Source organism: Phanerochaete carnosa (assembly GCF_000300595.1).
Source record: "Phanerochaete carnosa HHB-10118-sp unplaced genomic scaffold PHACAscaffold_5, whole genome shotgun sequence".
Classification (NCBI taxonomy): domain Eukaryota; kingdom Fungi; phylum Basidiomycota; class Agaricomycetes; order Polyporales; family Phanerochaetaceae; genus Phanerochaete; species Phanerochaete carnosa.
The window spans coordinates 2,489,233-2,505,154 of record NW_006767632.1 but is presented as its reverse complement, the minus strand read 5'-3'; the positions used below and the strand labels follow the sequence as shown (position 1 = coordinate 2,505,154).

Below are 15,922 nucleotides of genomic sequence, written 5' to 3'. Positions count from 1 at the left end.
GATGCCATGGAGATCCATAAGCTGCAATCCTGACTGAGCATGTCTGCGCACATAGATATAGAGCTCGGGCCCGTCTCACTTAAACCATATCTCCTTTGCCCACACCGAGGATCACCCTCAACTTGCAACTTCGCCGCGTGCGACCCAGCCACAGCCTGCCGACGCCTTCGAACAGAGTTGCGACGGCTCTAGCTCACGCCTTCCCGCGCTTTTCGAGATGTCTCGCGAAGCGGACGCGTACCGCGATCCACTCGAGTACCGCGAAGACTCGCCGCTGCTCGGTGCCAGCGACGACGACGAGGATGCGATCCCCCGGAGGCGGTTTGCACCGACGCCGCCACGCCGCCGGGCGCCCGCCACGCCCCTTCCCCGAGCCCAGCTCGCTGCGATATACACCATCAAGCTCGTCGTGCCCGTCTCTGGCACACAGATCATGCCGTATGTGAACAAGATGGTCGCCGGCTTCGGCCTCCCCAACGAGCGCGACGTGGGATACTACACCGGGTTGATGTCGTTTGGCCATACTGCCGGGGCGTTTTTGACTGTCTATGCCTGGGGGAGGCTCTCTGGTGTGTGGCGCTTTGTATCGTACGTCTTCTGGGCTGATTGTAGTATGTACGCAGACTGGATAGGGCGGACCCCTGTTATTGGCTTCGGGATGTTTGGTCTCGCGCTCTCCACACTCTTGTTCGGCGCGTCCCAAACATTCGCCATGGCTCTAACCACTCGCTTCTTCAGTTCGTTGGTTTCGAAGATAGATGCACCAACCGATCGCTCACGTCCTTCGTAGGTGGCATATTCAGCGGGTTCATTGGCGTCATCCACTCTGTCGTCGGCGAACTGACAGACCAGTCGAACCAGTCGGTGGCATTCCCGTTCTACGACATCATCTCCGCTTTGGGATTTGTGATAGGGTGCGCTGAATGCTTTTCGCGTCACTGGCGGTGGTGCTGACGGACGACTAGCCCTGTCATTGGTGGAGCGTTTGAAGAGCCTGCGACCGAGTTTGGTGGCTGGTTCGACAACGCTTTCTTTAGAGCATATCCTTATATCCTGCCATGCATCATCTCATCTGCCCTTGGATTCCTCGCCGCATTGCTGTCTGTCACTTTTCTGCGCGAGGTAAGGCCTGCATCCTGTTCTGCGGTCTATTTCTGACATTGTCCGATAGACACACCCGCGCAAGTCTCCCAAGTCGCCGTCTCCAGAGCCTATACTCACCGTAGAGCCTGAGCCCGGCGAAGCTCCAATACCGCTCGCCCTAGCCGAGAAGCCACCAAGCTTGCGAAGCTTGTTGGCCTTACCCGTCATTCGCGCGCTCTGCGCTTCGCAGTGGATGCTCGGCTTCGTCGCCGCGTGCTTCAACACGGTCTTCGTGCTCATGGCGTACACACCCATCGAGGACGGTGGCCTCTCGATGAACGTGTGTCTCCCTTCTCCATCCTCTCACGTACCCCCTGCTCACCTCGCGACCAGCCGAAGAAGATCGCAAGCGCTCTCTCCATCATGGGCCTCGTGTCCATCGGGCTCAAGGGCGCGCTGCCCGTCTTCCTGCGCCGCCACGACGCGCTCGCCGTCTTCCGCTTCACGCTGCTCACCTGGCCGCTCACGTTCGCGCTCATGCCGCCCCTGAACGCGCTCGCGCGGCGCGCGCAGGGCGGCGGCGCCGCGGACGAGGCGCTCCTCTGGGTCGCGATCAGCTTCGTGCTCTTCATGTCGCGTCTCGGGTGCCTCGCATTCTCGTAAGTGCCTGCTCGCAGACCGCGGGAGGGAGGGTCGTGCTGACTGACACCGCGCAGGATCGTGATGATACTGACGAAAGACCATACGCCGACGTCCTTTGCCCTCGGCACGACCAACAGCCTCTCCGAGTTCTCCCAGATGCTCGGTGTCGCGGTCGGTTCGCCGTTCGTCAGGTGCGTTGTTGAGCGTTCTCTTGGGAAGGACTCACGCTAATGAGAGCCGACATGCAGCTCAATCTTCGCGTTCTCGACCTCTCATCACCTCCTCGGCGGACATCTCTGGGCTGTGGTAATCTGTATTCTTTCGCTTCTTGGCGATTACAGCGCAAGTCGCATGGCGAAACATCGTTATACTTAAGGCTTTGTCTTGGACGGATCATGTAGAACTAGTGGATACTGGCTTCAGAGTTATAGTCTTACACATCAATACTTACTGCTATCCTGTTTTCGATATTTACTTATGACGCATTATCACTTAGGCTTCACACATTTCACGCAGATGTTAAAGTCAAGATAATAGAGCGGAAGTATATTGAAAGTACAAAATCCTAGATAACCCAGACGTCGTGCCGTCCGCACCTGCGCGAAAGTGTAGACGAGTTAGTAAGGGTGTAAGAACTGCGAGACAATAAAGTACTTACGGGGCTGCCTTCTGCCTCCGCCCCGTGAAAGTCAGTAAAGTTCGACAAGAGATGTAAAGGGACACGTAGCGTAGACACCACCTCTCGGGGGGTGTCGTCCTTTCCGCGCGGGTGGTCCGCCGAGTGGGGGTAGCCAAGGCTCCCACCGGGGGCCAAGAGTTTTTTTTAGAGATCGCTGCCGAGATAGGCGTCAGCGTTGAGATAGTCAAGAGGGGGGATGTGCTTACCGTTCGCTACAATCTGCAGTGCGACGAGGCTACCACCTGATAACATTGAGCGCACCCTTGGGGGGCACGACTTGTCTTCGTCAGGCCTTGCCCACCACCACCCCTGACACCGCCGCGGCTTGCGCGCGCTCGCTGTCGGGAGGAACGCGACTTCCTTCGCCAGGTCTTGCCTGCCTCCTCCGATCCTGGCTCGACCTTGCGCGCATCCGCTGCCGAGAGAGATACGACATGCTTCGCCAGGTCTTGCCTGCCTCCTCCGATCCTGGCTCGACCTTGCGCGCACCCGCTATCGAGAGGGATACGACATCGTTCACCAGGTCTTGCCTGCCTCCTCCGATCCTGGTTCGATGTTGCGCACGCCCGCTGCCGGGAGGGACGCGACCTTCTTCGCCAGGTCTTGCCTGCCTCCTCCGATCCTGGCTCGGTGTTGCGCGCAGTCCGCTATTGGAAGGGACGCGACTTGTCTTCGCCAGGTCTTGCCTGCCACCTCCGGGACTGGCTCCATCCGAACTTGCCCACCAGCTTGGAGAAATCGAGGATCAGAGTGTTGTCAGAGTATCGTCGCCAGAATTTTGTCGCCAGAATGTTGTTGCCAGAGGGTTGTCGCCAGAGTAGTGGCCGCCCTAGTATCGTCGCGTCGCCGTGGTGGTTGGAGTGGCTAGACCAAGAACCTGTGGGATGCGATGAGCGAAGGCCGTAGAGGTTGGAGAGGTTGGTACTTACCAAGCTGGCCAAGACACGGCCACAGGATTCCACAACGATCCAGAGCGAGGACGACGAGGTCGGAGCTGAGATGTGGCGAGGGTAAGTGAGCAACACGGTTCGGATAACAGCGCCACAAGAGTTCATTTATTGCAGACGGGCTGGTATGTTACGCTGCATGGTGGTGTCGACAGGGTCGCCAGGGAGTTGGGTGCCAGAGTTACAGAGGGTGCCGAGGTCATCTAGGTCCACGCCACAGAGAACGAAGAGGATGAGAGAGAGGAGAGGAGAGCGGGAAGGAAAACGAGCAGGAAGGACAAAACGTAAGAATACATGTAACGCAAGAGGAGGGAAGGAAGAAAGTGAGGGTGGGTGAAAGAGGTGGGTGAGGAAGCGGGGCAGAGGTGCAGGGGTTTTATACCTTGTTGAAGGAGGCTGCCTGTCCGTTTATGGACATGTCAGCCTCGTTGAACCAAACAACAACAATTCGAACCGGCGGCAGGCTCGGCACGTGTACCCTTTGTCTGGCTTCTCGTACCAAAGGGATGTGCTAACTAAAGATGGCAGCCAAAGGCCAGATGATGGCCGTCCGCGTTGCCAGGTACCGCCGCGCAGCTCAGCGATTGTCCTCGAGGCCGGGTCCAACCACCGTTACAGTATCCTTGTCGGAAGAATAAGAATGCAGACGTGAGCGTCGAAACATGCCCAGGAGCACTGAGTGGTACAGACCTCTAGCCTGAAATATGAGCCGATGGCGACGCCACATTATGCGCATGCCCGCACAGGCCGCTTGCAGCAGCTGATGAGACACCAGAGTGCCAGCTAAATCGCCGGGTGGACCGCGGGTTTCGTATTGTTCCCGCACAAGGAATGTTCAGAATAAGGCAGTTGTACGCACAGATCCAATATCACGCAGATGTTTGAAATCTCAGGGATGATACGCGTGCGGGCCAGCTCAGCATTGTCGCAGGGACCAACGGTCAGCTATCCGAAACAGGAAAGCAACACCTTTGGAACCTAACATGAACAAACAACCGCCACTTGAACTCCCTCCGCCATGGCCAACACCACCGTCCGCGGCGCACTCGCCATCCATGGCCAGAATCCGCAGGTACGGCACCTATCCATGCATTATGCACTCGTTTGACCTTTTCCCTAGTTTCTTGTCGAAACCGTTATTAGAAATCGTATTTATGAGTCGCCATACTGGAAGGAACACTGCTTCGCGCTCACAGGTACGCGTCGCCACGCTGCTACCAGGATAGCTCCTTATTGAATCTGGACAGCTGAGAATCTTATTGACAAGGCCATCGAGCTGAAGGCAATTGGAGGAGTGTACGGGAATAACAAGCCGACAGAGTTCTTGTCTCTGCTACTCAAGCTGTTGCAAATCCAGCCGGAGAAAGAGATCCTACTCGAATATCTACAGGCAGATGAATTCAAGTGCGTTGTATTTCACCCTTCTCTGTAGGCGTATGTGTGAATTCTGCACATAGGTACTTACGAGCGTTAGCCGTGATGTACGTACGCATGACGTTCCCAGCCGCGGAGGTATACGAAATCTTGGAGCCGCTGATGAAGGACTTTCGAAAGCTACGGTATAGGAATCAAGGTGCGCGTCTGCTTTTGCCGCTGAATCTACCACAGTACTAACTCCTTGCAGGGGGGTATCACCTAACGTACATGGACGAATTCGTGGACTCGCTGCTATGTGGAGAACGCGTCTGTGACATTATTCTGCCCCGACTCACGAAACGTGAGGTCCTCGAAGACAACGGAGATATAGGCCCAAGAAAAAGTCGACTCTTGGATGCTATGGAAGGCAAGAACGAAGCCGGAAGCGAACGAAGTCGCAGCCCCAGCAGAGGCTCTGGCAAGAGTTCGAGTAGACGCAGAAGCAGGTCACCGAGCGGGTCACGGAGCAGGTCTCGGACTGCGGATTCAGGCAAGAGCAGAAGCAGATCACCCTCAGAAGCGGGCTCTCGATACGTTTCTCGGAGTCCATCACGATCACGGAGCGGTTCACCATCCTATCGTTCACGCAGCCGCAGCATATCTCCGGACAGGCTGAACGGAAACTCGGAACCTTTTCGCCCTCGCAGCAGGAGCATCTCGCCAGACCGCATGGAGACAGGCCCTGGCTAGAATAGAGGAGAGAATGGTATAGTAGAGACATGGCGAGCATCTAAGACTGTATCTACTTCTTGGCCTTCTCGTAACCTTGCTCTCTGTATGTGCGAAGTTGTTTTGACAGTTCCTTCCATCGCTCCTCAACAACAGGCATTTTTTCGATAGCTTGTAGCGAGAGATAACCCCTGTTCTTCCATTGCGTGTACCAAACTGCGAGAAGAGGTGAGTATGAGTTAATATGAGAGAATGTGTATGCGTACCGATGTCGGTCTGCCTGACGGGTGCAGCCTCTGTACGATCTGTGCGCCCCTTGACGCAGTCCTGAAGGGCAAGCGGGTTGTAGTACTTGCAGAAGACTGTGCCACCCAGCTTCTCAACCGCACGGATGGCAGACTTCGAAGCTCTGGAGGGTGTGATGTGAATTGGGGTTTTCAGATGTTCAGCACCCTAAACGAAGTTGTTCAGAATCATCATGACAGAATACACGCGAATACACGCTGCACATACGTCGCCCAAAAGCTTGATCCCATCGTGCACACCGTGTACGCAGCCGCTAAGCAGCAGTTCCCGAGCTGTGATAGGGTTCTCCGGGGACGAGGTCAGACGACCTTGATCTATCCAGTGTTGTATTCTGTCCAAGTTCACAGGGGCGTACACCTTGGCATTCCTGTCACCTCTGTCTGAGCAATTGGCGCGCGACAACATCTGTGCGGCACGCACGCATTGACGAAACCCTTCTTCGGGATCAGCTTGATTATCGGTGTCTGACCACCCTCGAAGCCAGGCTTGGGCTTTCCATTGCCAGACCTCGCCTTCTGGCCCTTGTGGCCTCGTCCTGAGGTGCCACCACGACCTGAACCTTGACCGCGACCGAGGCGTTTTTCCTCCAGAAGCCTTCAGCGGATGAACCTTGCGGGCAAACGACGCGAACGACTCACTTTGTGCTGCGAATTCGTGGCCGGAGAGAGGTTGAACAGGCGGATTTTGCTCGAGATAGCACGGAAGGTCGACACCGACGTCATTTGGGAAGATGGGGCGGCGGAACGACGACTCGGCCAGCGAACAGCAGCGAGGTCGTCCGTAAGAAGTGGTGTTGGGCGCTTGTTCGACGCTGGACCTTTGCGACGCGCACCGACGACTCCGGGCAGGCAGTGCCCCGCTTACTTGCCCTTTACCATCATCTTCTGGTCGCAACAGACCCCTTTCGCGTATAACTCTGGTATTTGGCGAGGAGGATGTCGGCGGGCGATGTCCGCCAAAGAATAATCACCTCGGTCTTCTCCAAGCTCAATGCGCAAGGGCAACAGGAAACCTACGTCTCACATGTGAAGATATGGGAAGATGCACCGGAGGAGGGCGGAAAGAAGCCGAGATACATTTTGATAGCCAGTATGTATGGATACAGCGTCCGATGGCACCAGTGACACCCTAGTGAACTTGTATCTACTCAGGATCCAGTGACGGCGGTGGATACATTCACAAAGCAAAGCTGAACTCGAATGATACCTTCTCTGTGGGAAAGACGTGGAAATTACAGGATCTGCGAGGGGTCGAAGTGGCTTATGTGCGTCTGTTCACCCCGTCCTATGGCGTAGCTCGTTGACGTACTACGCAGCCTCTTGGCTTTAATATCACCTTGGCCAGGACATACAAATGGCAGACAGAAAATGAGATCGAGCAGGCTAATTTTGTTGTTGCTTTGATCAGGCTGTTTCGCACTATCACCAGAGGTTCATCCCTGCAGATAGTCGGTATACGAGACCCTGATACTACACGTACGTGGTTCCCTGTGTCTAGTTTAGTGCCACCGCGAACCAAATACCAACTATTCAATAGCGGTCAAACAACCGCCTCCCCAGTCATATATGCGCATGGAGCGCGCACCAACCCCGCCCAACGGTGTCCCACTGCAAGCAACGCCACGGCGACCCTATGCAAATGGTCGGTCGTCCGAAGCCGATGGCCGACCGGCACAACCCGAGCCGCCTGCTTCAGTATTTTCTCCTCCCGTGCCAACGCCACGCGCAGCAGCTCGACCCCGCCGACCGATCTCACCACCAACCGTCCGGCCAGAGTCTATTGACGCTGCAGCCATGGCGTACATTGCTGCAGAGATGCCCGAGAGGTCAGAAACACCTCCAGCACGTCCTCGCCCCGCTACGCCGTCCTCCCAAACCTCCTTGGTACCCCCTCCCTCCTCTTTACCCTCAGCGTTGCGTCCAGGAGTCGGACGCGCACGTCGTCCATCTAACGCTTCATCGATCCGCTCGTTCGGTTCAGCCGCCGCTGCAGTTTCCTCCCAAATACCCTCGGTAGGCTTACCATCTAGTCCAGACAGATCCGCCGCGTCGACACCTGCGCCAGTTCCTCAGCCGCCTGCGAGTGCTCCACCACTGCCTGCAACTCTCACACCCGGATCTGGGACTATCCGCCGGCCGAACGGCTCTGCCTACCCAACTCCAGCGAGCTCCTCCTTGGAGGTACCCGTAGCTTCGACGTCTTCGCACAGCTCCTCTGCGGGGGCCATATCCGCTTACGAGGCGTCTCTCGAGGTGACACCGCGCCCCCTGAATCTCGCCATACCCACTGTTGAATCACTCCGTAACCGGAAGCCTACAGTCAGACCAACAGACGCGCAGATGTCGCAAGGGCGTCGCGAGCCAAACGCGCGTGTCTCATTCTTCGACCCAGCGAACCAGGCGGCACTTGACCGCTTGCTTTCTGGAGATATCACTTTCCAGGACGAGTGGGACGAAGACGCCGGAGACGAGGTTGAGGTCGCAGAGGAGACCGCGCGGGCGATGCTCAGCAGCGTCGAGGAGATGCTGGAGGGCTACGAGTACGCGAGCAGTGACATGCTCAGCTCCGCCGGGCGTGGGGGTATCAACCAAATGGAGGCAAGGTTGATAGACGAGCTCATGGCGTTAGAAAAGGTGCGCAGGTCGCGTTTGGATTGTTACGGTCGCTCACTATTGCCCTCGCAGGCCAATATCCACTCATTCATCGAGTCTGATGACCGAGTGAATATAGTGCTCAAGTATCTCGATGATGCTCTCAAGGAGTTGGATACCCTGGACAGCGTGATCGCATCCTACAAGATCCACTTGAACGTAAGAGGCTTATCACGTCGCATCCTGCCGGCTTCTCATGATCATGCAATCTCTAGGCCGTTAACGAAGATATCACCTTTATTCAGTCACAAGATCGTGGTCTTCAAGTCCAGACACAGAACCAGAGAGCACTACTTAACGAACTTGGGGATCTACTTGTGCGCCTCTTTCTTCCTCCGTGTGGCTCGATGCTGACGGATTCCTAGCAAACAGTTGATGTGGATACGAGGGCGCTGCTCAAGCTTACGCAAGCTTCACTCGAGAACAACGTCGAAGAACTGGAGGTCGCGGCGACTCAGCTGTACAAGGCCCTCCAGTCCGGTAAAGACCGAGGTTTGTCACGGACATCATAAGTAATATACCCTGATTTGACATGCTGAACAGATATGGCCGCAACGATGGAGCGTCTGGAAGAGTACCGCACGTATAATACGCAATTCTGCAAACGACTGCACGACTTCCTCAAGATCATGTGCACGGCGCAAGCGGAGATGCTACTCGGTAACCACCAGGGCATCATACGACCTGCGAGAGGCAAACCCTCCATTTCTGACCACAAACAGCTGGAGAACTATCTGGGGCGATATGGAGGACTGATGCTATACTTGAAGGAGATGGACGAAGTGACATATGGGAAGCTATGCGGAGTGTGTTTTTTCAGTAACCTAGGGTTTAGGTGCTGCTGACATTCTCATGCAGGAATACTTCCTTACTGCAAGTAAACTCTATAACACCCAGGTCAGAGCCTTCCTTACGGCATGCACTGATATGATCAAGAAGACGGGCGAAGACGACTTCGAGGGTAAGTGAGCGAAGATAGTGACATTGAATCCTGTCTAATGCTCGAAATAGGCTTTGGAGCGACATCGCCGACTGGAAACACTGGCAAAGCTGCCGCTGGAGTCCGTAGGGCCGGTACCCTGGTTCGGTCACCCTTAGAGGGTCGTAAGCAACAGCGCGACAAGGGCGATGGCGATATGCGTGCGTCTGATGTAAGTGATTCTTGACCCTCTACCATTATCCTCGCTATAACGTACCGTGCGCAGGCATTTACTGTGGTTCTGGAGGCCGTAGGCCCTGTTGTTTACGCGGAAGAAGAGTTCATCGCAGATTTCCTGCAGATCAACGATGCCGCCCTGACCTTCGCAGACTATATGGGGCTAGAGAATTACTTTCGTCGACAAGCTGCGCGTTCTGCAGGCCTCAGTCCCAATACGCTCAAGCTTGTGCGCGGAGCCATGGATCTGATTTTCGGCTTCCTGCCGGCTGAGCTGAAGATGTGGCTTGACAATGCCCTGGCGAAGGACAAGATGTACGTGCCAATTGCTCCGAGTGTAGCGCCGTAGCCTCATGCTCGCATGTCTTTCTAGCCAGATAGTTGGCATGATCGTCTGCTCAGAAAGGTTTCTTACTGAGGCCGAAGAACGCGGCAATTCATTTTTCTTAAGTCTTCTCGAGAAGCAACACATGCGCATGAAAACCTTGTACGACAGACAGGTGGTATGTCTACTATACTATCCCATGTGACTTCGAGTTGCTCATGGGACTGGATAGGCCGAGTTCCTCAAGGAGATTAGCGAGACGAACCTCACAAGCAAGAAACGCAACGGTGTCGTAACCTTTGTCAAGGTTTTCCCGAGCTACGTTGGACGTATCGAGACATTGTTGATCGGCGCAGATACCTTAGAGATTAGGCAGGTGGTAGATGCGTCGTACAGTCGCATAGTTGAAGCAATGTTCGCTGCTCTGAAGCAGATGGCGAAGATGGACGGCGAAGGCGAAGACAAGGGCCAGCTGAACTATCATGTCATTATCATCGGTAAAGCTTCAGTCTCCTTGATTACTTAGTTCTGACTGACTGCTACCTCCAGAAAATATGCACTACTTCATCGCAGAAATGTCGCAGCTGGACATAGGCTCCGTGGCATCTTTCTTGCAAAGAGCTCAGGCTATCTATGATGAGAACCTGATCGCATATACCAAGCTAGTTCTCCGAAGGCCATTTGCCAAGATACTCGTGAGCCCTTTATGCTATCTGCGGGAGTTTCCATTCTGACCGTTGTTTCTAGGAATACTTCGAGGGAGTGGAACGGCTTCTCAAGACAACTGCACCTACCGAGGTTGCGTCGAACAGCAGTTACTCAAAATCTGCTGTCCGCAAAATCATTAAGGAGTACGACACGAAGGACTTGCAGAAATACGTCAGCGCGCTTTTCAAGCGCGTCGAGAAGCACTTCACTGAAGCTGCGGACATTGCCACGTCAGAGCAGGCGAGCTCAAGCACCGGCATCGCTCCAGGTACCGTTCTCGTGGGAGTATGGAAGGCATGCGAAGAGGAGCTGCTGCGCATGACAGAGTTCTTCAACAGGAAGATTGCCCAATGCTACGCGAACACTGGCGTTACGCTCGAGTACACGCAGAACGATATTGAGGCCGCGTTCAAACGACATCGGGTAGCATCATAGGGCCCTTTCCCTTCTCACGTTACCCATTTCCTCTCCGGATACCTCCATTAGCACAATACCTGTATTTATTTGCTGAGTTTTGTGGATTTCCTGCGTGCTTTTCCATATCGGCGCTAGTGCGGCGAACCTGCGCGCGCGACTGCATCGCTCTCACCAGCGGCGAACACGGACGAGGGTATTCATGGCTGAGCTACATCTTAGCTCATCGTAATTCGTACTGAGGCTCTGGCGTGTCAATTGCTGTCTTGACCGATCACTCTGCATCCTGTCTTAGCTCTGTTGTTGGTGCTCAGTGAGAGTTTGGTCCAAAGGTTGGGCTGAATTCCCAGGAACTGTGAGTAGTCCTCATATGACACTGTCTAGTTTGCATCTGACGTATATTTACAAGTCGGTCAGTATAGGCATCATTACACGGTGCTACCGTATCCTGGAGGAGGAGTCGGTCGCTCCACGAATGGGGCCGATATCGCTGATAATTCATGGACGGGAATTGCACAGGGACACCTATTCACTTTCCTACTAACTCGGTAAGTTAACCGAGCATATTTCCCACCGAGGCGACTGTCCGTAAGAAGGAAATGTTCTCCGTTGACCTCGATCTCTACTGTCGGCACGCACTTCCAGGATGACCTGACCTCAGGTTCGTTTCGAGGAACTTACGCCACTTATGCCATGTGTGGGCATTGCTAGACTGTTCGCGCTCTCTCAGGATACCAGAGAAGTGAATAGGATCATGCTAAGCACGTAAGTACGCCCCTAGAATGTTCATCCCCTAAGATGCACTAATGACTTTGAACGGGCCTAGACTATGTAGCTGCACGCACCTGCCTGTTACTGGGCTTCATTACGGTCCTAGCGAGGCTTGCGGCCTGTAGCAAACAGCTGTCGAGAGCCAGGCGGTGCCCTCGGACCCGATAACGGTTTCGTCGACTGGGGTTCGCTCGACGACATGGTGCCGTGCAACGCGGTGAAAATGGACGACCTTCGTTTGCATACGGTTGATGCGGCATGAATCCAAGACTCATTTCATACGGAATTTCCTGTTGGCTACCGCGAAATTGCGGGACGAGACCGGGCGAATGGTCCATCGACACTTGGCTGTGCTACTACAAGGCATGGTCTCCTGGACGCGTAGTACGAGGCAAATAGGACGAGTTCTCGTTAATGTATCTACAGTATAGGAGTATGAGGACATAAAGAGTGATTTTATTAGTCGGCCATGCGAGTATGTTTGTGATTGGGCAGAAAGGCTTGCCCCTTGACTTTGACGCACGTCGGATTTGAGCCTTCAAGACTTGGTCGGCTACTGTCACTGGTGACTTCGACCTGCTCTCTAACCATCACTGCGATGACCTCTGTGGAGGGCATCCCAGCCTGTTTGCTTGCAGCACCGACGGTGACCCAACCGCTCCACCTGGAAGGGGACCCGGCTCTGGCGACAGAGATTCTGCCAGGGCCCCCGCCGCTGCCCTCCGTCCAGCAGCTCGGACAACTAAAAAAGGACCACAAAAAGACATCCGTCGTGACGTCCTATTTACCTACGTCTGACCCCGGGACCACATACGGGGCCAATACGGTGAGCACCATGGCTATCACGACCGAGGTCGACGGGTCCCGGAGGAAACGAGCGAGACTGGATAAAGGGTACGTCGCTCCCATACTCTCACATTGCTCTCACGCTGACCTTGGAATGTTCTGTTTACTCCTCTGCTGCCTGACGGATGCTCCCCCGAACTATCGTCGGTGATTCCCCATGCTGTCGTTAATCCATACCGCACGGGCTCCCTCAATTTTGACTCTCCTCAATCCTTGCCGACGTGACTTGCAACGCCTCGCTTCGCCCTACCAGGTCCTCATCTTCGCGAGCGCAGCGTGCATCAGCTCGCAGCATGGCTGTTACGGCGTCAACGTCGGCGGCGGCGTCGGAGACCAGTGTGCCAGCGGATGCCGTCGCTTCTTCTGCAACCCTCATCCCCGAGTCAGATCTCATGCAAGTCGATTCAGACGATGCCATGCTGTCACGCTCAAACTCTGTTCAGCTTGGCGACGAAGAAGTTTCATCGGCCAGGAGAGGCTCGTTGCGACGGGATATCAAAGGAAAGGGGAGGGAAAGGGCGGCGCAAGTGAGGGTGAAGGAGGAGCCCGAGACCATCTCTCTTAGTGCTTACGACGCTCAGGCCCCGAGTCAGACCGTATGTGATTCACTTCCTCCTCGAATCATCAGATGTTCAGTGCCGCCGCAGTCGAACGAAGACCATTGTTCTGCGTGTCGTTCTCTGGGCTCCCTTGTATATTGCGATGGCTGTCCAAGAGCGTACCACTTCTGGTGCCTCAATCCACCGATGGATGTGACGGATCTGCCAGCTGGAGACGCCAAGTGGCTTTGCCCAGCGTGTATGCTTAAACAGGTAGGTCCACGAGTTCCGGCAGTTGCACTCTCTCATCACCAACATGTCGCAGAAACCGCCGACGAAACCAACAGCATCGCTCAAATTCATGGCCCCTCTGATAGATCAGCTACAAACAAGCTTACCGGGCGAGTTTCAGTTGCCCCAGGATATTAGGAGCTTTTTCAAGGACGGTACGTTCTCGCGTTCAGATATTGGCGTCAATGACGTTGACACCCTTTCCACCGCAGTTTCCACAGGTCCCAAAGGGACGTATGTCGATAGTTCCGAGGTCAAGGTTCCTAGACTAAAGTGCGCACGCTTCCCCAGCTTTCGTACTCCGCTCATTGTTCTCCCAGTCGGCATGGTCAACTCGAGGATCGCGAGCCTTACAGACTGAAGGATCGCAACGGCGATCCAGTCCTTTGCTATCGCTGTGGTGCCTCTGCTCTTCCTCCCGACCTAGCCGCTGCGGGTCCTGCAACCAAGCGAGCGAGGAGGGCGGCCAGCGCGTGTAGCACCGCGCAGGATGCTGCTGGCGGACGGAGCATCATCTCATGTGACTACTGTCACCTCCACTGGCACCTGGACTGCCTCGATCCTCCGATGACCTACATGCCTCTTTGGAACAAGCGGTGGATGTGTCCGAACCATGCTGACCAGATTTTGGTATGTGTTCGTGTATTCACGCTCTTCTTGCTCTGCTCACTGACTCGTACGCAGCAACCCAAAAAGCGAATACCCAAGAATAATGCTCCCCCGATAGAAGTCATGAAGCCTGGCCAATTCAACAACGGTAACATCGAAGTCACCCAGCCAGAAACACCTAACGCTCCACCACCGAAACTGATTGTTGACGAGGTCCTGATTAACGGTCGCCGGTACCGAGTTCCAGAAAGAGTCATCACCATGGACTTTTGGAGTAAGACCGGAAAGGGGAGACCGCATCTTCAAGAGTGCGTTTTGAACGTTTTGAGCCTTTGTATAACTAAACGACTGCATTCTGACAGCGAGTGTCCCCCTCACAGTGCTCTATCGTCCCCGCTTACATCGTTGAGTTCCGTTGGCCCTATGGACGACGATGATATCGAGGATATCGCCCTTAAAGTGGACCCTCAAGATAACAAGATGCAGTTTGACCTGGACCAGCTCAAGGCTGCCCTAGTATGTGGCCTGCATTAAATACTGCATTTGACGCTCATTTCGTTCCAGGCACTTTGCGGATTGCAGCAGATTCCGGCGAAAGGCGGATCGTCTCAGCCTCTCCTTCCGGCACCTGCTGGTAACTCAACGAAAGCAGAACATACGAAGAATAAAGCCTCGAAGCCGACGGCAGCTCGGACAAGTGGTACCATTACGGAGATCGCAGGTGACAGTGCCGCTTCTGGTAATCTGCAAGTGAGTTCGCTTCTATCTCCGCCGTTATCTGAGGCTGACCGTTCTGGAGCCCGAATTGCGCCGTTCAGGACGGGCTAGTACCACGAGACGTCTACGACCGTGGAATCACACAGAAACGTCGGTGGACGGCACAGATGATCTATCTGAGGACTCGCGAGAGTACTTGCCAGCACAGATTGAAGCTGCTCGCAGGCCAAAAAGGGATTACAACGGCAAGTTCACTAGGAAGGCCGAACGCAAAGGTGCCAAGTCGAGTAAAGCTGCTACTTCGACGACTCCTTCGTCCGCACAACCAGGTCCTCCCTCTGTCGCACCTGAACCACCTGCTCAATCAGAGACTGCTCCCGAGTCTGGTTCGGCAGCCAATGGTATCTCAAGGCCGAAGCGTAATAGGCAACCGCCACGTAGGTTAGATTCGCCCATGATCACCACACCTGCTCTGCCGCCGCCACCACCTGCTCCAGCTGTCACTCCGCCGGCAGCCAAGATAACCCCTCCGCCACCGACGAAACAGACCACACCCATGAACGAGCCTTCCCCACATATCAACGGTGTCGTGCATAGCCAACGTCTCGCTCTCAGCGTGCCGGCTCCAACTTCCTTGCACCCGTCGCTGCGGAGCTATAAGTCGACTCCGCCTACTCCTGTCGAACCTCCGAAGAAAGAGAAGTCTGCATCGGTGGCCCCCGTCGCCAAGCCGATGACTCCCAAGGCTGCTCTACCTTCTGTCACCAAGGAGACCACCACTCCGTCATCTGGTCTGAAGATTCGACTTCCTCGTATGACTGCCATCATGTCACCTACGGTCAAGACAGAACCTCCAGCTGAGCCAGGGGAGAGCGTGTCTTCACGATCAAAGACTCAGTTGCAGAGCTCTTCTGGCTCTCGTCCGCGTCGTTCGTTGCGCCGTGGGACCTCCGTCGCGACGTCTATCACTGGCACATCACCGTCGACCCCGCCATCTCCGAAGGCTGTCTTGAGCAGCGTTGCATGATGTAGACATGCCGACCCCCCTCGCTCGTTTTTCACGACAGCTCCTTTCAGGACTTTTACTCGCGCATGTTGTTTTAAAGTCACTTATAGCCTCATACCATTGTATTCAGCTCATGCACTTAGTGTA

At 54.9% G+C, this 15,922-nt stretch overlaps 4 protein-coding genes across 4 annotated transcripts; 3 read left to right on the top strand and 1 right to left on the bottom strand.

Annotated features, from left to right (window-relative positions):
- Positions 1-217: 217 nt before the first annotated feature.
- Positions 218-2,100, top strand: PHACADRAFT_96118 (uncharacterized protein; the record flags this gene model as incomplete). Its single annotated transcript, XM_007396031.1, has 8 exons — positions 218-569; positions 624-737; positions 791-914; positions 966-1,122; positions 1,172-1,423; positions 1,477-1,742; positions 1,800-1,900; positions 1,961-2,100. The coding sequence occupies 8 exons, from the start codon at positions 218-220 to the stop codon at positions 2,098-2,100; spliced, it is 1,506 nt and encodes a 501-aa protein (XP_007396093.1).
- Positions 2,101-4,390: 2,290 nt separating this feature from the next.
- PHACADRAFT_256638 (uncharacterized protein) lies at positions 4,391-6,516 on the bottom strand. Its single transcript, XM_007396030.1, has 9 exons — positions 6,381-6,516; positions 6,163-6,326; positions 5,950-6,109; positions 5,703-5,889; positions 4,976-5,652; positions 4,809-4,924; positions 4,599-4,755; positions 4,472-4,547; positions 4,391-4,423 (listed from the first exon to the last, which is right to left on the bottom strand). Exons 1-5 carry the CDS (start codon positions 6,462-6,464, stop codon positions 5,510-5,512), a joined length of 738 nt encoding a protein of 245 aa, XP_007396092.1. The 5' UTR covers positions 6,465-6,516; the 3' UTR covers positions 4,391-4,423; positions 4,472-4,547; positions 4,599-4,755; positions 4,809-4,924; positions 4,976-5,509.
- A 44-nt stretch (positions 6,517-6,560) lies between these two features.
- On the top strand, positions 6,561-11,373 carry PHACADRAFT_209301 (uncharacterized protein). Its single transcript, XM_007396029.1, has 15 exons — positions 6,561-6,831; positions 6,894-7,006; positions 7,058-7,217; positions 7,279-8,375; positions 8,427-8,552; positions 8,609-8,710; positions 8,759-8,885; positions 8,937-9,199; positions 9,252-9,354; positions 9,405-9,544; positions 9,599-9,864; positions 9,923-10,052; positions 10,107-10,371; positions 10,424-10,569; positions 10,622-11,373. Exons 1-15 carry the CDS (start codon positions 6,678-6,680, stop codon positions 11,015-11,017), a joined length of 3,588 nt encoding a protein of 1,195 aa, XP_007396091.1. The 5' UTR covers positions 6,561-6,677; the 3' UTR covers positions 11,018-11,373.
- Positions 11,374-12,330: 957 nt separating this feature from the next.
- PHACADRAFT_256634 (uncharacterized protein) lies at positions 12,331-15,886 on the top strand. Its single transcript, XM_007396028.1, has 10 exons — positions 12,331-12,661; positions 12,867-13,209; positions 13,261-13,425; positions 13,478-13,598; positions 13,656-13,716; positions 13,764-14,073; positions 14,128-14,360; positions 14,415-14,568; positions 14,617-14,802; positions 14,852-15,886. The coding sequence occupies exons 1-10, from the start codon at positions 12,366-12,368 to the stop codon at positions 15,794-15,796; spliced, it is 2,814 nt and encodes a 937-aa protein (XP_007396090.1). The 5' UTR covers positions 12,331-12,365; the 3' UTR covers positions 15,797-15,886.
- The last annotated feature ends 36 nt before the right edge of the window (positions 15,887-15,922 follow it).